This window comes from Microtus oregoni, unplaced genomic scaffold (assembly GCF_018167655.1).
Source record: "Microtus oregoni isolate MIOR12 unplaced genomic scaffold, Mior012 000033F_ref0000390, whole genome shotgun sequence".
NCBI lineage: Eukaryota > Metazoa > Chordata > Mammalia > Rodentia > Cricetidae > Microtus > Microtus oregoni.
In genome coordinates, this window is record NW_024543092.1 from 20,015,337 (window position 1) to 20,039,049 (window position 23,713).

Sequence of the window (23,713 nt, forward strand, 5' to 3'; positions counted from 1 at the left end):
AAAGAAATAGTAACTGATATTCAACAAAAAGACTGGGTTCACGAACAGAGTAGAAAGAAGAGAGGGAGAATCTGCAAACATGAAGATTAAACAGCAAAAACCATCCAACCTGAGCAACAATGATACAACCTTGAAAAACAATAAAAATGTAAAGTCTAGTGTCTTCAGAATAAAGAAGGGAGAAAGAGAAGTCATGTCTGAAGAGTCATCCAAAGAAGGAAGGTATACAAACTTAGCGAGTGAGCAATCTTCAGGTTCATAGAGCTGCGAAATTTTCAAACAGGAAATGCATACCAAGGTGTATCAGGAAGTTCTGAACACTAAAGACAAGGACAAGGATGGAGTCCTGGGGTGTGGAGGAAACTGTCAGACATTTGAAGGACAATGAACTTGTCTCCAGCAGCCGTGGAGGGGACACGGAAGCAATGCTGTTTCCCAAGGTCTAAAGGAAAAAACCGTGAGTGGCAAATGCTATAACCTGCTGAAATATTGTTTCTGAAATATAACCGGGTCATTCTCAGATGGCTAAGAACTAAGAGAGCATGTTCTCAACATCTCTATCCTGAAAGAATGTCTGAGAGAGTTCTCTGTCAGAAAGGAAGCATTAAGGAAAGACTTTAGGGACATCTGGGAGGAAGGACATGGGGAGATATGAGTAAGTACAAAGGATAGTTTAAGGATTGAGGTTGAGAGGAGGTGAGGTTGTCTGGAAGAAAATGAGCCATGCCTGAGAGCCCGAGAGTTCGATGTGGCTCTTAATCATGTAGGAGGATAAATCTAGGCAATTATAATAGTAATAGAATATGTAGACATATGAGATAGCTACATTTTGTAAGAACTGCTAACAATACTAATAATTAAGATATATTATTCATATAATGTAATAGCTAGACCAATCACTGTAAAAAAATCTTTATAGTGATACTCAAACTGACACATCAAAATGTAACTCTAAATTCATCCAATTTTTCACAGGAAGGAAATAATAACTTTTAAAATTTGAACAAGAAAAAGCAAAGCAAATAAAAATGACATACTAATTATTACTACAGAAGTGCACTGAATGTAAGCAATCTAAGTATACCAAGTAAATGGCAGAGATTGATAAAGTGAATTACATAATATGATCAATGTTATATTATTTAAAAATATAATGAAAGTCATGTTGAAAGTTTAAGGAAATGGATAAAGATAATATGACATAAATGCTAATTAAAAGATAATTTTGATTATCTTTTTAAAGAGAAGTACCCCACGCCTGTGTTCTAATATATATCTTACTTCTTCCAGAGCACCTGTCTTTCCCCTAACTCTGGTGCTTAAAGTCTATGGGAAAATATCTTTAGTATTCCAACTCTGCTTATAGAAAAGAAGAATTGACATGGCTATAGGTATATTACAAAAAAGAATTTCCAGAGGCAGAGAGGATCGTTGCACAATGAAGCAGAAGTTAGTCTAGTAACAATCCATATTAAAAACGGTCATTCTGCGTACACGTCATAAATGCCCTAAGCGTGTGTGAACATAGTAGGATAGAGTGTGACCAAATACGTGAAGCAAGCATCGCGGACACGCAGAGCACTGAACAAAGCCACAGCTGTCGCTGGAAGCCGTCCTCTTTCACCAGCTTGTAAAATAACTGTCAGGAAGCCAAAAGAGTACAGAGAAACGCAGCACCTTTATCAGGAGATGAGACCAAGCTGGTCGTTTGTGTTACTTTGACACAAGCCTACTTATGTCTGGGAAGAGGGAATCTCACTGAGGGACATCTCCATCAGCTTGTCTGTGGGCAGATCTGTAGGGCCTCCTGTGGGAAGGCAGAGCCCACTGTAGGCAGTGCCCACCCAGAGCCAGTGGTCCTGAATTGTAAAAGAAAGTAGACTGAGCAAGCCATGGAGATAAAACCGGTGAGCAGCATCCCTCTATGACTTCTGCTTCAGCTCCTGCCTCCCAGGCTCCTGCCTTGAGTTCCTGCCCTGACTCCTCAGCTGAAATAAACGTTTTTGTGCCCAACTTGGTTTCAGTCATGATGTTTATCACAGCAGTAGAAGTCTGACTAGGATAGGCCTTAATCAAAACATCTAAACACCCTATGAAGTAACAGAGAACATGTATGTATTAGGAATGGCTACAGAATATTTACCATATTAAGCGATGTTCTGGATCATAAAGCAAACTTCAACAAACTTAAAAATATATCTAAATAGTACACAGTAACCCAGGAAAGTTTTGAAAATCAGTGGGGTAGGTGAAAATTATTTGCTACTTCTAACAGCCTTGTAAGCTCTCAGGACAGTGTTGAGGAAGCTGCAGCTGTGCATGCCAGCATTGAGAGGTTGCAGCAGTGCATGCCGGCATTGAAAGGCTGCAGCAGTGGATGTCGACATTGAACAGCTGAAGCAATGCCTGCCAACATTGAAAAGCTGCAGCAGTGCTTGCCGACATTAAAAGGCTGCAGCTGTGCATGCCGGCATTGAAAAGCTGCAGCAGTGCATGCCAATATTGAATAGCTGTAGCAGTGCGTGCGGACATTGAAAGGCTGCAGCGGTGTGTGCAGACATTGAAAGGCTGTAGCGGTGTGTGTGGACATTGAAAGGCTGCAGCGGTGTATGTGGACATTGAAAGGCTGCAGCAGTGGACGTCGACATTGAACAGCTGCAGCCATGCCTGCCAACACTGAAAAGCTGCAGCAATGCATGCTGACATTGAAAAAGAGGGGAACTCTCCAATCAATCATCTAAGCTTCTCTCAAACAAAAAGAAAGATAATTGCAAATCAAGTAGGAAAACCGGAAATAAACACAAATGAATGTGAAAGCACAAACTATAGAGTAGATGTGGAGGCAAAGAATGAGTCTCCATAGAGAGACGGTAATCTTCTACATACTGACAATGAAGGAGACACTAATTGTCAAGTATCAGAAATGAATTATGGATGTCATTACATATCCTGCAGACTTGAGAAACATGCTAGTGGATCATTTTGATCATCTAGGTGAAATGGGCAAATCTCTCAAAAATATGAGCCACCATAATTCACTCAATAGGAAACATGATTTGAATAGCTGGGTAACTTAAGGAAATAGAATTCATATTTCCCAAATCTCAAACCCACATTATCAAAGAGACCAAAAGAAAAATCACACAAGCATATTAATTGATGTAGAAAAATTTCCACATTTGGAAAAAAATGGCATTCGTCCATAATTTAAAAAACTTGGAGGAACGAAAGTAGGAGACAGTAAGGACACTCTCTACCACTTACAAAACCTCATAGTTTTAGTTATACTCGTCCCCAAGGACTAGTTCCCAGATACATTTACTGGTAGATATTTAATAAGCTGTACTGGGTCCATGGCACAGAAGACTCTCCAGTATTAGAAAGTATTGAATTATTTTGAAAAACGTGTATGTAAGTCTCTTGGAATCATCTAGGTGGGGAGTCAATTCCAAGGGATTATACACGATATGATTTTTGGAATAACCAAGTTCTAGAAATGAGTAAGAGATAGTGGCTACCAAGAGATAAAGAATTGGGATTGGGACTGATGCCGAGGGTATATATAACCACCTAAGAGGCACAGGGATCCCATGATCGTCTATATCATTGTCAGTAGCCTAATTGTGATATGTTCTCATAGCTCCTCAGTCTGTATCACCCCAGGGAAACTCCATGAAGAGTGCATGGGATTTATGTACTATTTCCTCCAAGTGCACGGGGATCTACAAAATCAAATAAGAGAAATAAAGTAAATGATATTTGTGCTACCCACTCATCTATAACTCTGATAGCGACATACACACCCGTCCACATGCTAACAGTTCCCGGATGCCGCAGCACTGTGGCTCTCAACACACCTGTCCACACGCTAACAGTTCCCGGGTGCCGCAGCACTGCGGCTCTCAACACACCTGTCCACTCGCGCTAACAGCAGCACCGCCACTCAGTGAGTATGTTTGTGCTTTCATGACACCTTACTTTGGCCAAATTTTCTCTTTTTAGACTTTAGTCTACCTCTTTTCCTGGTGGTGTTAAAATGGTGTCATGTTGGCACATGGTAATCTTTTTATTTTCTTTTAAGAATTTTTGGCAAAAGAAAAAATGGTAGCCCTTAACTCACAAAATTTAATACTTGATGAGGTGCGAAAGTGCAGCGTCTCAGCTCGGGTCTCTGCTGTGTGGTTCCTGTGAGAGCAATAAGATAAAACAGTCTCCTCCATGTCCAGCTCATGGCTCAGAAATCTGGGCCACATAGCTGTCGGATGTCTGTGGCCATTTTTAATGTGGGTGAATTTGGCTGAATGTGGTGGTGCTGATGAGTAATTCTGAATCAGTATAAATTTCAAATCCTGGAGAAGAGTTTCGTCGGCTCTCAAAGGTGATTGCCCATCAGTTAGCGTGGAATCGCACGCTGGGCGTCAGTGCACTCTGAGACTGCCTCTCGAGCTCTAACAGTGCTGTGTCCTCTGTTTCAGCATCCTGCCACATTCCTATTGCTTAATATCCCCCAGTTCCAAATACTCCACTTCACTTATGGACTAGAGACAATGTATTCATCCTATATTTTGTGTGTACTTTATCACATTGTTGCAGATGTAAATATATTTCTTACAATGAAAGTTTTAACAGAAGCATTATAAATTAATATAAAAACAAAGCTAAGCTAAATTATTAGTCTATTTTTCTTTATTGTTAGAGAAAAATTGTGATTCTGTTAAACTAGTATATGAATTGACTGGAAGTTACCTTTTTACAGCAAGTAAGCGGGATCAACATGTTTGTCTGTACTGTAACAATTCAGTAGACTGCACTTTTATAAATAGGTTATTTAGCATTCAGTTTTAAACTTAGTGGGTGAGTTTGGATATAGCTAATGCAGATTTAAAGCTAACACTCAGCACGAATAATACAGAAAGCATTTCCCTTTTAATGAAGAGTGCAGTTTGGGAAGAGACACTTTCTCATACAGTTTATTCTAATGTTGTTTCCTGTGAATTGAGATTGCTAAACGCATCCTTGCAGGTCACCTTTCTTCTTTAGAAACTCCCTAATTTATCATTCATTTCATATCATAGTCTTTAGTTTTGTTCTTAATATTTATGATAACCTAGGCCATTGTTTCCTACACACAGAGAGAAACAGAGACTTCAAAGGAAATATTTTAAATTTACTGTTTCATGATTCTCCAACAACATACATCAGACCTGAGTGTCACAACTGTTCAGATACTTTGAACTCCGTTGAGTGTCCCTTAAAGTCTGGCTTCCTTCTTCACACAGGCTGTTTAAAGTGCTTTTTATGTAGCTAAAAACAAGCTAGCCCCTGAATGTGTTTGTGTTAACCGAAGATTTCTGTTGTCCCTGGTTAAGCAGTTTGGACTTTATTTCAAATATACTTTCTACCAAGTTTTTTTTTTAACCTATTTTAAAAGTTAAAGAGTATTTTCCCCCTCTTCAAGGTGCGGGGCCCTCCAGCTGCAGGGGCATTTAAAGAGAGGCCAACCAAGCCCACGGCATTCCGAAAATTTTATGAGCGTGGAGACTTCCCAATCGCCCTTGAGCATGACTCGAAAGGAAACAAAATTGCCTGGAAGGTAAGTCTGGGCAGCTGTGACAGCCAGCTGTGCTTGCGGGCGTGACACCCCAATGCCAAACAAACTTGGCTGCGAAGTAAATAAACGGGAGTGATTTCTCAGAGAAGGAGTGGTGGTGGGCGAGCTCTCGGGCCCCGAGTCAGCCATCCACCTTGACTAACAATTAAATTATAGCCCTCAAAGAAGAAAATGACAGAGCTGCTTCGCCCTAGAGAATTGTCTGCAGCCCAATTCATCTCTATTTTTATGAGAGCCTGGCAGCCCGGCCTGTTTCCAGCAGTCCATCAAATGATGGACCTGGCGGCTGGATGCAGAGAGCAACCGCCATTTATCTCCCCCAGATTTCACCTTCCTGCAGGACACTTCCAAATGGAAGCTTTAATTACCTAAATGGATGGGTCAGGGCTGTGTGCTCCCCGGGAATGCAGAGTGGAATACACAAGAAGGTGGCTCCTCCATCCCAGCTCTGCACCACCATTGGCTGGGACAGGGCTGTCAACCTTGCCTGTTAGAGGCTGACCTCAGCCAGCCAAGCCATTACAGCACGAATGCTCCCCCGACAAAAGGTTAATTGGCTTCAAAATAAATGTATTACCTACTGACGCCATCTTAATGTGGCCCTGCCTTTTCTCCAAAGGCTTGCCGATGTGCCTTTTGAAAACAAGTCAGTCTAACAGGAGAAGGCTTTGCATTTAACTTGAGGAATGGATGCCATCTCCAAGCAATTCTGCTATTTAATTATTTTTGTTATGAACAGCTCTGCTTTCGGTGATATTTATCACCTGAAAAGGCCTCTCTGCCTAAAGACAGCAAAGCTGCCGTAGGAGGCCGAGTATCACACCAGGTTAAGGAAGACAAAAGGTTCCGGCCAAACATCCTCAATTACAAGAAGCAACTGACACAGAGCCGAAGAAATCGGAGTCAGTGCCTTTGTCTGGAGGCGGATGTGTGAGCTGTCTATAGTTAGGAACAGATAAATTAGCATGAAAATGCAAAGTTGTTGAATTCAGGAATTTACCAGGCTAATAGCTGGTGGAGGTGTATTAAACTTACCCTTTTCCCCTCCCACTCAGGAAAGCAGGGAGTGCTGTGTGGATTATATCCAGTGTGTATCTAGTCTTTCTAGGTTTTGAGCAGTCGTCTCAACTTAGATGTGTTACCAATGACAAAACGAAAATATGGTGGAGTCCTTATCATTAAACTTTGCTGTACACTTTTAGTGAGGGAGGTGAGGGTCATTGTTTCCCTTTGATCCATCACCAGTTGACTGGGGGTATGCTCTGTGAACGTGTGTGTGTGTGTGTGTGTGTGTGTGTGTGTGTGTGTGTGAAGAAAGATGCCTAGCAAGTAGACCTACTTGGAATATGGTATTCTCAGCCTGAGTGTATGTTCCCAACATACACCGTGGGTCTGGGCCTGCTTGTATTTGATTCAGGACATGGATTTTGTGTTTGATTATCTATGATCTGGTTCATATAAAGAAACAGAAAGTTTCTCAAAATCTTTACTAATGCTGTTAGGATTTTCTAATAGTTTATAAGTAAATGGTTTAGGATATTTTAAGTAAGTGCAACCTATACATAAATTACATCCATGGTACATCTATATTTGTAATATAGATTTATTTCCCTCTCATTCAATAATGCAACTTTAGAGGTACCGAGGTTAGAAAAAATACCTTGAAAATAAATTAAGAAATAATTAATAAGGAGGTAAATATTTTTATTTCGTGTTTGCAAGTCTAACATTCATTCGGGGTAAGTGCTGCCTTCTGCCTGGGAATTGATTGGTTGAGACTACTCTTGATTACTGGACTGAGTGAGTAAGCCAGAAGCAATGACAAAAAGAAGCAATGTGTTTACCGGCACCGGCTGTATAGTACATAAGTTTGGAGAGATGTCTCACCCCAGAATCTGTGGGATGTGTCTCTCGGGACTTTGTTGCTGTATTACAGCATGGCTATGGCATCAAACTATGACACTGATGTTATCAGACATGAGTTTGTGGACACTCTCGGTGTACTCAGGTTTATTCTTTGTGTTTCCTGTGGGCACAATTCTAAGGAGGAGTAGGGGAGGTACTTAGTGTACCATCCCTAACGACAGGGCTTAGATACTGAAGGTGGGAAACAAAATCAAGACCCCAAGAACCAAATGCCTCTTCATAAACCACTGTACCTTTCTCACTGCAGACTGTCCAGGGACAACATTTTCCCAAGTAGTAATAGGCCTTTCTCAATACTCCCTGTGGCAGTTGGGGGCTCCAAGGGCCCTGAGAGTATGTACAGTTAAGTAATAAAAATTCCAAAAGCCCTGTGGCTTGAAATACTTAGTGATCACTGCCAGTAAGCTGTGCCAAAGGCAGTTCCACTCTGCCAAGGGACAGGAAGTCCATCCAAGTCATCAAATCCCCTTCTCCTTGTTCAAGATTAGCTGTACTCGCCTTGATAAAGTAAAAACAGTCGTAGAGCCCCTTATAAATTAATGCAGTCAGATGCTAGAAGCCAGAGCGAGGCATTTGCCTCTTTCCGGCCCTCATCTTGACCTGACAGAATAGTTCTGTGTGCACGGACATGTTCGTTTGCTCCCTAATCTCTGGAGATGGGTGTCCCACGACTGTGGGAACACTGCACGTTTGCAGCTGCTGCGGTCCCATTGGCCATGTGTGGCCACCAAGCTTCGGAAATGTGCCTACCAAGACTGAGAAGCTGGATCCTTAATTTTATTTCATTTTAATTAATTTTAATTTAAGTCACCACGTAGTCACCACATCCAGCTGAAGAACTCTAGATTAAGACCTGGCGTGAGACACAAAAGCAGGTTACGCTCCTCGGAAAGACGATGGCCGCATAAAATTATTATTGAGAATGAAAAGCAGGATATATCTGTGTGGGTCTGTGTAAATTTCTTGATAAATACAAATGAAACTTTATGAACTATATATAGCAGACGTTTCTATATTGCTACCCACTGCCAGTTTATTATATCTGAAAGATGACTAGATCTTGTCTAGAATATGGTTTCTGGAATCCTTTTTGAATTGTGACTAGGAAATTTTTAGAATGTGTCTAGGCAGCTCTCGTTACCAGTTATTGGAGCCGTGTGGAAGCGTGGTGAAAACTTTTCTTACATTTCTCTTAGCGCTGTTAGTAGTCAGGAAATGGGGCTCTTTATTTTGCAGCTGATATCTTCAAAATCGACATTATAAGAACAGAAATGGAAGAGCCACGTGGTCTAGATAAGGTGCAATTCAGATACCAGCATGGACAACAGAAACTTAAAACACGTATTGGAGATTTTTCTCGTTGTGATTTCCATTCTTCAGTTTCTTGTACTAATATAATGTGAATGACAAGGACAGCGGTTGGGGTGGGATGGGTGTGACTCTACCTAAAATTTCCACAGGGCATCCTGGAGACAGACCTGTTAGAGACGCCGCAGAGTACACATGTCCCCTCCACCTGTGCTGCTCCAGGCCATGTGTGCGTGGAGAAGGCAGCTGTGGTGGGGAGGGATTAGACCCAGACACTGAAGCTCGGACTGTAGAAGGAATTCCAGGGAAAGTAACACAGCACTCTGGGCATTGTCCCCTCGCTTGTGCCTCCAGGGACCCTCAATCTTCCATGACTAGTGTGAAATCTGGCAGGTGTCCTTCCTTCTTTCCCTTCTCTGCCACCTCTTTCTTTTCCTCCCCTTCATTCCCCTTCCCACTCCCTTTGCTCTTCTCCTTCCCTCTTCTAGGTTTCATTTTCTAGAATACATACTCTTTCCAAGAGCTTTTCTGGAGCCAACTGAAATGTAAGGCCACAGGACAGTCAGCTGAAGAAACTTGAAATAAAATTCATTTCTTGTATATCTTAATGGCCTCTGTGGAAATTATGGTTTTACAACTTTGTATTTCCAAACTATTGCTTTATTTAGTAGCCGAGAATTATTTCTTTAAAAACAGCCACTTCAGCTTACTTTGGGTAAGAGAGTTGGGAAAAATATCATAGGCACACTAGCTTTAGCGGCTCACTTTAAAGATGAAGAGAGCTGCAGATGCCCTGAAGAATTTCTACATTCTCTCATCTTATAGGCATTTTGATAAAGAAGATGTGAATTCAGTTCACCTCTGTCAGTCCGTGACACTTGGCTCCGTGAAAATGTGTGACATCCACTAAGAAGCTTGTCTACTAAATTTCTAAATGTATTTTTATATGGATTTGACAAAGAATTAGACAAACCTGTAGCCTTATGTGCAAATTATTATATAATGCAGCAAAATCATAAACCTTTCACATGGTCACCAAAGGGGAGACACCACCTGGACCTGGGCTTTGTCTCCAAGTCCTGCTCTTGGCACCTGCGGTCACTTCCCATGTGACAAGGAGGTTCCTGTCCAGAGATCCAGCTAGCAATGGCGGCTGCAGTCCTGGTGCCCCCCCCCCCCCCGTATTACGTTGTCAATAGTTTTCAGTCGTCCCTTGTATCCAGCAGACAAGACACAGGCAAACGTGTTAGGATGGACCTAGATACCCTCTACCTGGAGAGAGCAAAGCTTTGTCATGTAAGGATTCATTCCCCAAGGTGAGTGTGTTAATTATACAGCTACCTACTGATTAAATTTTGCTCATGAGACCTTCTTCTCTATGAAAATATATATATATATATCTTAGTATTAATCAAATCAAGGCAGTATGCACTCCTTTGTAATACTTTTAATCAATAATTATATATCTAAATAAGTCAATTGTATATGTACACCATCTTATTTAAAATTTGATTTATGTTATCTTATATATTTAAAAAAAATCCTAAGATATGTAAAGTTAGCATAATTAAGAAGATGAAGCAGGGATCCGGGATTAGGACCTGAGGTAGGATCATCAAGAAGTTCAGTGAGAAGTGTGTGCAGAGTGTTTCGGAGGCTGAGGTCAGGCTCCTGGTTGTGGCGGCACTTTCTCCCCTGGGGTGCTGAGCAGACTCTGAGCCATGCAGATCGCTGCGTTCTGCGAATGAACTCAAGCACGTCAGAGCTGCGTGGGTACAGGATTTACCTTGGCAGTCACTGATGCCAGCCTCGGCCTCTAATTCTCTAGGACTCATTTTCAGTCTGAAGGACCATAATGCCATCCTTTTTAATCATGGGAGACCAAAGAAGTTGTTTTATACTTATTATATTTTGTGAAGTACTCTGCACAGCAAATATTCCATAGGAATTTTCCAGAGACAAAGATCTCTGGAAGAGAAGCAAGAAGTAAGCAGCAGCAGCAGATTTGACATGAGTCCACAGTATTTTGTGGTTCAGAAACACACTAGTAGTTCTAGGAGGATGAACTATTACCACGAGCACCCACTCTGAATTATGCACCAATTCCCTCCCAGTGTCTGACTTGAACATCTAAGCCAGGAAATGCAGTGCACAAAATTTCAGATAGTTCACTTGGTCTTTAAAAAAACCAGTGATGTGACTTACACACCTCCTGGTCTATGCTGAGTGACAGCCCCGGTTAGGCTCCCACTGGTGTTTCCTCCTTCTTTTTCCTAATCCTTCCCCTCAGCAGCACTGGTATTCATCAGCTCTGCAAACCCCATCAGTGTGACTGTTTTCATCCACATAACTGATCATTTCCTACCAGGAAAAACAGTTGCTTAGTATTCAAATGTGGACTGATTTTCTTACAATTAAAACCAACCCCAAACCGTGATTGCTCATTATCTGAAAATGTCATTTCCCTCTAAAGTAAGTCACACTGTAACACGATGCCACCCCATTTATTTGCCCCTGGACTCATCACTCATTCCTACAATCTTGATTTATAATTTAGTTCTTTGGTGCCTTCAGTTTCTTAAATGTTCCAATTTTTTAAGGATTCAAAAAATTAATGTTCCGCTTGTTGCCCTTAAGGAAAAGCTGATATTGATTTCTGAGCTCATGTAGGCAAATGTATAATTGGCTTTCTGTGAAGAAGGACGGATGTTCTCCTGAAACTGTCCCGGCCTCTGTTGCTTCTGAGAAATGCAAAACCTTCGGTAGAGAACAGGACTTAGTAGAATTTATAAGGGAAATGCCACAAGACAAGTGACAAGTGCCAGCTCACCCCACTTCCTTAGAGAAGAGATGGCGCATTCTATTGATAATTCCTATGACTAATTAATAGCCAGGGTCACTGCAGAAATCCTGGAGTGTAGGCCTCTGGCTATTGTGTTACGATGCTGTGCTGGTGGTTTGATTTTTCCATGCCCAATCCCACCCCTGTGTTTGATGTAAATCACTCTTCTGCAATGTGCACAGTTTAGAAATACTGACGCGTATCAGAAATGACCTGGATCTGGACGGGCTGGGTGACCTCTGAGGTGGGTGAAAGGTTTTCTGCTGAATAGGCCGGTGCTCCCTGCTGCCAACATAGTTTATGTTAGAATCAGTGTGAATGGCTCCCTTTTACGGAGGAGAGCTGCTTGTAGCAAGCCTGCAGAAACAATTTTCCCCCAAGCCTCCATCTGTTCCTCAAACTAGGGCATATGCCATCTCGTCGAGCTAGAAAGTCAACTGATTTATAACTCTGGGAAGCCTGTAGATGGAAAGGGAAGGCCGAGCCAATCAGTGATGGCATCCGCTAAGGGCAGTTCGCATTCCTGGGGCCCCAGGGGAAGCAGGCAGTGTTGTGAGTTGCAGATCTTTGTAGACAGACAACCAGAAGAAAACAAATCATCCCTGCTTCTCCGGCTGCCGAGAACTAAGAGAGGCCTTGGTTGGTGACTTGGGGGGGGGGGGGGGGGGGGGCTTTTTGCCAGAATAGTGTGTTTTCTGTCACTTAATATCCCAGAAGAAATGAAATTGCTACCACCCTCCTATCGGTGACACTTGCCACCTTGTAGTAGGGAGCTCTTGAATCCTTCAACGGAAGTGTGTGCTGTCAGGAAATTCTGTTGGAGACAGAGAGATCTTTGATAGATTTGGCGTGTCTTCCTCGGAAGGTGAATCTCTGGTTCTGGACCAGCCTGTGACTTCAGGAATAACTCCCTGTCTGCCTTCCCTCTCATCACTCACCCTCACCTTATGAACCTTGTGCAGACCCAAAGCTGTTGTACGTGTTCCAAATGGGATGAGATTGACAGTTGATCATGAAAAAGTATGTCACGGTATCTTGTCTTTATTTAGAGTGGTCCGTAACTCCAGAGACAAAGTGTGATTTTAGTAGTGGTATTTGTATTGTTTCTCCTTTGCTTTCCCGCAAAAATCTAATAGTAATGTTAATAAATAATTATAGTAATCTTACTCCATTTTTGAAGCAATAACTTTAGGAAAATATATTTTGCCTTTATCAAAAATGCAATCCTGGCCTTGTAAGTTTAATGAGAAAATCGTTGTTGGTAGACTACTCAGTTGAACTCATATTCCTGAAATATACCTGGGAATTGTTGTTACCACTTGTAAAATTTTGCTCTTAGTATGAAACCTATCTATACATATCTACCTTATAAAATACGAAAACACTGAGGAGTGGAAGAAGTAAGTGACATCATGACCCCTGCAGAAGACAGGGGTTAGCATTCCTGGAGGCATTTCAGGCTCACCTCGCCTTTCACGTCACTGAAATCACAGCACAGGCAATTCTTGTCATGGCCTTTAGTGTTTAGAATCTGTCCATGCTCAGGTCTCCAGACTGCTGATTGTCTGCTCTGAAAGTGGCCTGTGCTACAGTGTGAGACCTGGATAGTAACAAATGTAGGCAGAGAATAGCAATCACCCCACTGCTCCCCTAGGCCGTTTTCCTTTAGCAGATTTTCTTTTGCATCCATGAGATAAAGTTTCATGTGGAACTTTAAGGAGCACTGAAAGGCTAGATTAAGAAACTATAATGATAGGGGCATAGCATTCTGGGAATTTTAACAGTTTTATACAATTTAACAAGGAAAAGGCAAATTAATAAATTTTAAAATAGAACTGTAATGTTTATTATATTCTCTAAAAGATGTCATAAATCAAATATAACACTATTTACATATGTAGTATATGAGATTGCTACAATAATCTAGATGTGAATTTGTTTATAAGGCTATCACCTAGATAAATTAATGGTATTCAAGCTTATTTTCTGATTTTTTAAATTTTGAGACAAGGTTTTGTCATATGGTCCAGACTGACCTAGGATTCAGGGTCCCTCTGCCTCATCATTCCCAGTAGTGGAGTTATGGAACTGTGGCCCTGTGTGTGGCTAACAACCATCTTTTAGTGTGTAATTCCATTGTAATGCCCTTGGAAAATATATGTGCCAACATATTTCTATGTGTATCTATGTGTATTTACATGTGTATTTCACTTTTAGCACCGTTTATGGCTTTTCCCATAATAATTCTCATGGTGTGATGCCCAACCATGTGAAAATATTGTGTGTGTGTGTGTGTGTGTGTACACATGTGTGCTGAGGATGCTTTCCAAGTTCATTATAGATGAAGCACTTTTGCTATTAGAAAAAATGCACAACTATACAAAAATCATTAAACATTAATTAATCTTCAGCCCCTAGCATAAGATATCTCCTTCCCAACGAATAACCCTATACAATTTCCAAAATTGGGCTTCAGGCTGAATTAAATAAAAAACTAGATTTTCTAAACTATAAATTCCCAATTGTAGGTTCTTTTTTAGATACACCACTCTCTGATATGTCTATCTTAAAGCAATTTCATTAAAAAGTGCTATTACTTAATATATGTAAATATTCTCATGTTCTTAATGTATAATTTTCCAGAGTATACACTACTTTCTTAAATTAAAATTCTTTCCCTCCTTGTATCTGCAGAATATAAAATTACTGTATAATAAAATATGAATATAAATGTTAGAACTGTTGAAATATTGAAAGCAGTTTGACTCTCCATCCATTTGTGAAAACCTGCTCTTTCTGCTTTGCCAGCCTGAGGGAGTAATCAAAACTTGTGAACGTCTTTTGTCCCTGCACTATTATTGCAAATTTGTTGCCTGTTTATTTGAAATAGTTCGTCTTTTGTTTTGGCCACATGCTTTCTGTTTCGCTCTAGGAGCAAATGTGTGTGGCCTGCACTGGTTCAGGCTGTCCATCACTGCTGCTGTCTCATAGATATTTTTTTCTCTTCATCCACTTTTTAGACTTCTGCAAGTGTTTTCTTATGCTTTCGTATTTTCCTTAGTATCGATCTACTATTACTTCCCAATATTAACTTCAGTAGTCTCAGACAAACTGCAAAGCAGCTAACGATGCCGCGGTGTCTAGAGTGAGCATGCCATCCAGTCCTGCTTCTGCTGGCCCGACAGGATCTGCTCTGCCTCTGGACACTGCACTGGAGGGGGTGCACAGTCGCCTGCAGTCTCTGAAGTGCAGATCTGCAGCTTTGTCCTCCTCTGTCCTTACCCCTGGCATCTTGCTCATGAGACATGCTATTTATAGGACAGAAATGCCATCTGCTACCAGGAGTCTCTGTCCGTACATCCTGTTCTGTGTTTGTCTGTGGGATAAGAGCTGACTGGGTGGGAATAAGAAGAGCAACCCTGATGGGGAGGAGTTGGAAGCAAGGCTACGGTATTTCATCATAAATATCAATTAATGCACCCTCAGCCGGTGACAGCTGCTCCTTACCCCTCCAGCCCCAGGTTTTATGTCAGATCTTTTGCGTCTGACTTAAAGATAGACACAGAAGATAGGGGAACAATGAAGAAGCGGTATGCCTACTCCGGAATGGGTGCTTCAAATGTCGAAATTACAAGTTGCCTGTAAACTGTGTGGTTTCGAGCTGGTTCTTCCGGCCTTCTGATCTGTAGAAATTCCTTTTCTCTTAACCATGTTTTCTAAATTTCATTTGCGTTTTTTTTTTTTACAATAATAGATTGTGGGATTTTTCACAATCATTTTGTGTTCTGTGGAGGGTGTCACTACAACCACCAAGCCTACTTTACTTTGTGTGTTACTGGAATGTGTCCCATTACAGCGAAGCTACGCGATGTTATCAGCACTTAGCCAATAGTGACCTAAGAGTAATTGAGTCTTACAATGAAAGTGACACAGTGCCCTGTAACCCAGGTGACTTGGGCACTGAAGCAAAGGAAAAGTAGAAACTAAATGCTGAAGAGTTCATTTCATATCAAGTCTTACAATGATTCCTTTTGCATAGCTCACACATTCTTAATCCTGTACGTAATGAAAATGTTGTTTTAATGACATAGCACAAATAATGTCTATAGGTAAGCTTTTCACACTGAAAGACTGTAATGATTTTACCGCTTTGAAAATTGTTTAATTGTGGCAGTTTGCTTTTCTCCTACTACATTTTTTTGTTATATATGTTTAGTAAATTTTGCATTTAAAATGACTTTCAAAAGGTCAAGCTACACATCTCTAGATCCATATGTTGTGGGAATCCCAAATATAAATGGGCATTACTAACTCCGGAATTCAGCTCAGTATTTCCAAATGATTACTATTGCGTACATGTTTACCTAGGTGTGGCTCCTTCTGGAAGGTTTCTCCAGTCCCTGTTAAAGGGAGCTGGTCCCTTCCCACTCTGGCCCCCTTCTCTCTGCACAGCTTTAATTCAGAGTCCTCTCCTCCTCTCCTCAATTCCTTCTTCACATTTATTCATTTACTTTCTTAGTTAAACATTTTTACATAAATAAATTTCTATCATATTCCTTTTTTTCCTCCAGCTCCTTCCTACCCACCTAATAAGATAGAAAAATACAGAAAAAGTGCAAAACCCAAATGTACAAACAATCTGGAGTTCATTTTGTTCTATCCCTAGGCATGGGCTTTCTTTGGGGTGTGGTTGATAAACCCAGTGACTCTCCATCGGAGAAAAGAGATTTTTCCTTTTCCCAGCGGGTTCCACATCTTTCCAAGAAGCTATTGGCAACTGAAACCTGCTGGGAAGAGGAACTTGTGCAGGTCTTGCCTATGTTGTCAAAGCATATAAACTCGTCGGCCCTGGTGAGTCTAGAAGACTTGGAGTCACCCACTGACTCCCGTTCTGACAATCTCTCTGCCTCCTCTTCTGCATAGATCCCTAAGACTAGGGGAAAGAGGTTTGAAGACATCCCATTTAGGGCTGAGCATCTCAAAGTCTCTTACTCTCTGCATGTTGTTCAGTTGTGGATTTCTATGTTAAATACCATCTACTGCAAGAATCCACTTCTCTGCTGAAGGCTGAGCAAAGAATAGATCTGTGGCTACAGCAACATGTCATTAAATATCATTTTATTTCTATGTTCTGTAACTGAAGACTGCTTTTTCATTTTCCAGCCACCCAGACCCAAATAATCACATAAAAACAATATCAATTACAACACTGTTTGGCCAACAACTCAGGCATATTCCTTGTTAGCTCTTATATCTTAAATTAACTCATTTCTATTAATCTGTGTTTCACTAAGAGGCTGTGATTTTCCTGCAAGGTTCTGGTGTCTTTCTCCTTTGCAGCTACATGGCGTCTGCCTGACTTTGCCTTCTTTCCTTCTCTATCTCTGCTTGGATTTCCTACCTAGCTATACTCTGCCCTGCCATAGGCCAAAGTAGCTTCTTTATTAACAAATGATGATAAAGCATATTCACAGCATACACAGGGGAACCCCACATCAATGTCCTTTAGCAGAATAATAGTTTTGAGTTTTCCCATAGACGCACGACCTATGTGGTCTCAGGTTCTTGGCCATGCTAGCAATGTCAGGTATGGTTCAATCTCATTGATTAGACTATAAATACAATCAAAAAGTGATTTGTTACATTCATAGTATTTGTTCCACTATTGCACCAATATATCTTCCAGGTGAGTCACTGCTGAAGGATGCAGGATTTGTAGCTAAGTGATATTGATGGTTGCTTTTCTCCTCTGGTAGCATGTAAGGTACCTTCCAGAACCGTAAACTCCAGTCAGTAGGGGTGAAGCTTCTCAATTTCTTCATGTTCAGTAACATAAACAAATATATCTTCTGCAGTTAAGACCTTACCGTTAGGTTATGAAGAATAGCCAATAGTCTTGGCTACCATGATACTTGGGGAGGTCTGTGGGACCTCTCCAGACAACTCCACAAGACGTAACCTCTCTTGGCCCTGGAGGTTTTACTTGGTGTCATAAAATTTCTAACAGAGACATTATCTCCCCTGTTATATGGTTACTCCATTTAAATCCCTTTCAGGTATGCATGTAATTTAGGAAGCTTCTACAGTAGTGGGCTTCTATATGGTTTTTCAAATGGCCTTCATTGTTAGTTGTCCCTCCCCATATTTCCTCGTTCACTCCAGCCCACTCCCTGTTTAACCCTCCTGTTTTAGTTTCCCTTTTATCTTTTTATAACACAAATTCTATTCCCGCTTTTATTTACTTCGTCGTCTGAAATCTTCTCCTATTTAGTTCTGTCAAATATCCTTCCTTTAATTTATTCTTGTTTCTTTAAAGAACATAACTGTGTTTATTTTCACATCTGCTTTTTCCATAATGGCTTTTCTTATTGTCATCGATGGGTTACTTGGTTTGAATCTGCTCCTTTTAAGTTTCTTTCAAATTTACATATTAAATTTTAGCTACTGTGATGCAAATTTAAATTTGTCTTTTCTTCTGAATATCTCAGACTTGGAATGAGGACCTGCCTGAGGTATGTTTTCCAGTGTGTCTCTGTAGCACATTGATCTTCAGCTTACCCTTAAGGGGTCCATCCTCTCTATTCTGTCTCCATGCTAGGGCATCTACTTTAGATCTGAATTACTTCTTCACTTGCTGTCTGGGAACTTGCGTTCTTACTTTGAAGAAGGGATGTGTATGATTTTTAAATTGCTCATCTGATATTGATAAATTTTAATCATATGAACCAGAGAACTTTTTATTAATTCTATAATATTTTTACATACATTAGTATCTTTTCTGATCTACAGAGAGAGGACTGTGCTAAACTATAATCATTTCCTACTGTGAGGCCAACTGTTGGGCTTTTCTGGTATAAAGCCAGTATAATAAATAAGACACTCTATTTCACACAGAATTGCTTTATTAAAGGCAGTAAGATAATACATATAGTATGTCTATGTGTGTGATTATACACACATGTATAAATTAAGACAAGTTATTTTTTCTTCATAAAAATCATAAGATCAAGACATGAAGAACGTGGACATTGCAACCTGTTGTTTTCATACAAATGCAATGTGTGTGTTTATTATGTATCTTGTTCCTACTTTTGTGCTTAAGTTAGGATTTCAATTGTCATTATAAAATTTATCATCAAATCAAGGTGGTCAGCACTCTCTGAAAGAGATCTTTGTCCTCTTACTTCTCTCCTGAGAACCGTGAATTTCTCAACAGATTCTACCCATCCATTGGAAGCATCTTTTAACAGTATCTCATTTACAAAAAGCTGTATGACTTTTTTAAAACATTGTGAAGCATTTTTCAAAATGAAAGTATAACATTAGATTGGGGAGAATTTAGCTTTTTAAACATCTCCATTCCCTGAAAGAACTACTTCAGATATATTAACGCCGTTTTGAAGAGTCACTTGGGTAATGAAAAAGTGTTCATGTATACACAAAGGGATTGTTCATTTGTGTTCATTTTTCTTTATATTTTGTAAATGTATTATGAGACATGCCAGTGACTAGACTGCAGATATTAAAACCACAAGTCAAAAAACATAAGAGTTAAGATTTTTATAATTCTATTTGGGAATCACTAGCTTCTCCTGCCCATGTGGGTTGTAATTTTAACACTTCATTATTGTAACTTATTGCATTTAATAAACTAACAATTGAGACCAGCTTCAAATCTCAAGCTGCAATTTAGCAGATGGTTCATTTTGTGAAGAAGTGTGGATCTTGATGACTGTGGTCTGTCCACACTGGGGAAATGGAAGGAATGGCCCGGGCTGCTTACAACATTTGGAGCAATGTTTTGACCTGTTAATAATATTAAAATTTAGATTACTTCATGGAGCTAACAAGCTCTGTAACTGGATGAACATGCCCTCTGCAGAGGTATCTCTATGGGACCTCTCTGTCAGTAGGAAGGACTGGGAAACAGTGAGTGCATTGATGGAATGCCCGTTTGGGGAAGACACACCTTGAATGTAAAGAACACCAACCCATGGCTGAAAAAAAAAAAAAGAGAAAAAGGAGAAGACCGTGAGTTGCCAGCCTTGTTATGTCCATACTCCCCAGTCTATATAAAATATTTTCCCTTCACGCGGGAGCTGCCTGCAGCCATGCCTGTGTCCCCACAGATGGAGACCCCCCAAGTAAACATTTTCTCCCTTAAGTCACCGTTGCTGAGTATTTGTTCACACCACTAATACAGCTGAAATCTAGGAAACCTCTGTGGTGAGAAATGCTGCATGTGACTAATGTGTAGCAGTACTATCTGGGTTCTCAAACAACTATAACTCCTTTATTGTCCTTTATACAGCAGCAGCCATTTTGGGTGTAGATTTCAAACATACATCCTGTTCCTTGCTTGATAATGTTGCTCACTGTAGACTGAGACTGCTCGTATGTTTCCCAGCCACCCAGTCGCAAATAATCACACAAAATTACAACACAGTTTGACTAATGGCTTAGGTGCATTCCTAGATAGCTCTTACATCCTAAATTAACCCATTTCTATTAATCTATGTATCACCACGAGGCTGTGGCTTACCGGTAAGGTTCCAATGTCTTTCTCCTTCTATAGCTGCATGGCATATCCCTGACTCCGCCTTCTTTCTCCCTGCATTCTGTTTAGTTTTCCCTGCCTATCTCTATTCTGCCCTGCAATAGGCAAAAATAGCTTCTTTATTAACCAATGTTGATAAAACATATTCACAGCATGCAGAGGGGAATCCCACATCAGCTCACACTGGTCCTTTCGCAAGCACACCATTATTTCCACCTTCCCTCTGCTTATCCCATACAACAGGCAGCTGCCCACCTATCAGAAAAAGATTTCTAAATGTATTTTTATTTTATATGTATGACCTTGTCTGCACGCATGTCTGTGCACCAAATGAGTGCAGTACCCACAGAGGCCAGGAGGGGGTTTCAGATCCTCTGGCACTGGAGTTACACAGAGCTGTTAACTGCTCACCAAGTGTCACTTATGCCGACAAACAGAACTCACGTCTATAAATTCCTGTCGCTTATCATATTGAAGCTGTACTCTTGCTGATGAGCTGATTTCGCCTGTGTGCATCCAATTGATTCTAACACAACTGAACACATAGCACCCATCCATTCAGTAGCTTCCCATCCATTCAGGGCTTGCTGAGCTCCCAGCACGGCTGTGGAGCCTACACTCCAGCAGTGAGCAGAGTAGACACATCTCTACAGCACGGCACTTCCAGGGTAGGAGGATAAATTCAGCAGGCAAGTCGTAAATACAGAGGCCAGGAACCGGTGATATGCTGAGGGACGAGTAGATAATCACAGTGGATGCAGTGGAGCCTCACGGTGTGGCCCGAGGCAATAGGACACGCGGGGAAAGGTCATTGATTACTATCCTCTAAATTATTTTAATAAAATGAGTCTTAACTTGATACTTTTCACTTCATAAAATGTACTACGATCACGTAAAGTGTTAAAGGGGAAAATGCAATAAAAACCAAACAATGTTCTTTGCAGGTCCTATTAATTACTGAGAAACGATGCCAGAGTTATAGTCCAACACTAATGAATTAACAAATTCTATTTCCATTAAGTTCTTATTCCACGCGATGACTAATTAAGGGATCATAAATGACTGTGTTTTGTATATTTCCATGTAAATATTTTATGAGCATATGCAAATATGTATTTCCTCTGTGAACAGTACTTTTCATTTTAAATAAAAGAAAGCCTAAATAACCAAGCTTTTCCTCTTCTCTTGAAAATGTAGCCCTTGCTAATAAGCAGATGCAGGAAGCAGACACCTGTAGCCACAGAAGCACTGTGTCCCACCTTCAGGGAACTTGCGCAAGATTGAGTACCAACCCAGGCTCAGCCTGGCCTGCAGGGAGGCACTCACGTGCTTTTGGAGAAAGAGTTTGCGAAACAAAGTTCTGTTCTTTGTAGAAACACACAGACATCCACTGTGGCATCTATGCGATGCGGTGCATAGGATGAAGCTAGAGAAGGTGAAGACAAGAGCTGAGCGCCGGTGTGCTCTTGGGTTGTTCCCTCCCTCAGACAAGAGCTGAGCTCCGGCATGCGCTCTTGGGCTGTTCCCTTCCTCCATCGCATCCTTTGGTGGCTGCAGTTCGTTGGGTGCAGCAGAAGTCACTGGTGATGCCAGCCTCCATGAGGGTAGACGATTAATCATGAGAAGAATGAAGTGAGAACTAATTTTAAATCGTGCAAGATTTCGCATGTTTTGGAAACTGTTAATCTAGCTACCTGCTTCACTGTCTGCCTTATAAATTAAGAAGGAAGGGAGTGTTTGAAAACCAACTAGATATGCAGGTGTTATATTAGAAATTTAAATTTCGTGCAATTAACTGTAGTACATGCTTTGTCATTTATTTTTCTTCCCAAAATTAATATTACAAAATATTCACCAACTCCTTAATGTGAACCTGGTGAGAGTTTTATAGCAGGTGAAGTACAAATACATCAGAATTTCTTTTTTTATTGCGAGAGTAAGGGAGTATTTAAAGGGTATTTAAATATACAACTTGGCATGTTTGAAAGAATGTATAACTGAGTCCAGATTCCGGCGACAGGAATTGTCACTGTAGAGAGAGAGACACCTTTTTCCACACTCCTGGCTTCAGGAGGAGACTCCTAACACAAAAGACAGCTTGACAAGAGAAAAGCATGCAGATTTACTTCATGAGGACGCAAAGACCTGGAGAAATGTTTTGCCCTAAGTTGTTATGCTGTAGGATTGGTGAGAAGCGAGCAGTTGTGGAGAAATGGCATCGGCCACAACAAGAGTCTCTAATGGTAGCAGACTGGACCAAGCAAGGTGTGGCCTTATCACAGAAATCAGAACGTTCCCTTCCTCTAACTGTGGGAAGGACGGCTCCCACAGGAGAACCTCCCACCTGCTCGAGAAACCCCCGAATCCCTACAGATACTGAGGGACAAACCCAAGCTTTGAACCAGAGACTGTTCGGCATCCAATGTTTTTTAGTGGTCACCTTTTTTAACTGGGCCTTGGCGCACCTATCATTGCATAAGCCTTGGTTTTCGACCTCATTCTGTCGCACTTGATTTTCATCCATGTTTAGTTAGAGAAGAACTTCACACATCAGCACAGTAGAGAAATGGTCAGCAAAAAAAGGGCTCTAGCTAAAGAAAGAGGTACAGTTGGCCATCTGTCCATGGCTTTGGCATTCGCAGATATAGCCAACCATGCATCAAAAAATTTACAGATCAAAGATCCCTTCTGTACTGAATGCACAGGCTCTTTGTATTGTCAGAACTCCACAGGTGTGACCCCTAACACAGCGTTTCTGTGGCATTTAGGCATTGTAAGTGGTCAATAGATGGTTACAAGCGTGCGACAAGATGTGTAAAGGTTGCACATGAGTGCAACACTGCTTCATATAAAGAACTTGAGCATGCGGGGATCTGAATGTCTGTGGGATCCTGGAAGCAATCTCAGAGTCCCGAGAACCGCAGTGGTCTGCTTCGAGAATGCTGTTAACATCTGCTGGCAACTGACTATCGCTCACGCTGTTCCTCTTGCCGACCTCCGTGCACCCCTCCTATTCTCTACCATGCAATAACAGAGATACAGTTTGAGGTTTGAAATTCACGAGATAGGCATAAGCTATGTGCAGTCAAAACAGGGGTTGAGCAGAAGTGGGTGTTGTTAGGAATATTTCTTAATATTAGCTCCCTGACAATGCAAAAATTCCCAATCAAGCCAAATCAAAATAAGCCAAATTAAGACATATCCAGGTTTAATGGGAGATCTACGCTCTTGGATGGCCCCGGAGAGGGAACTGGGAAGCTACGAGAATGTGACCCCCAGGAGAAAGAAAGGGAGATCACATGTTCCTCTTTTGGGGGATCACTTAAATACCCTGGGGAATAGTCCTGACCCCACCCCAGGGAGGGGTCAGGATCTGGCCTGCTGGGATTTGGAGTCCAGACCAGGCCTGGGGGCTGGCATAGATGCGAGGGATGGGACCTACGCTCCCAACTTGACAGTTATCTAGGAA

At 41.1% G+C, this 23,713-nt stretch overlaps 1 protein-coding gene across 1 annotated transcript in view; it reads left to right on the forward strand.

The window, feature by feature from the left end:
* Pacrg (parkin coregulated) overlaps positions 1–23,713 on the forward strand; it is a 457,339-nt gene that overhangs the window by 61,572 nt on the left and 372,054 nt on the right. Inside the window, exon 2 of the mRNA XM_041680218.1 lies at positions 5,459–5,593. Within this exon, the coding sequence (XP_041536152.1) occupies positions 5,459–5,593 (135 nt within the window). The remainder of the gene's footprint in view (positions 1–5,458; positions 5,594–23,713) is intronic.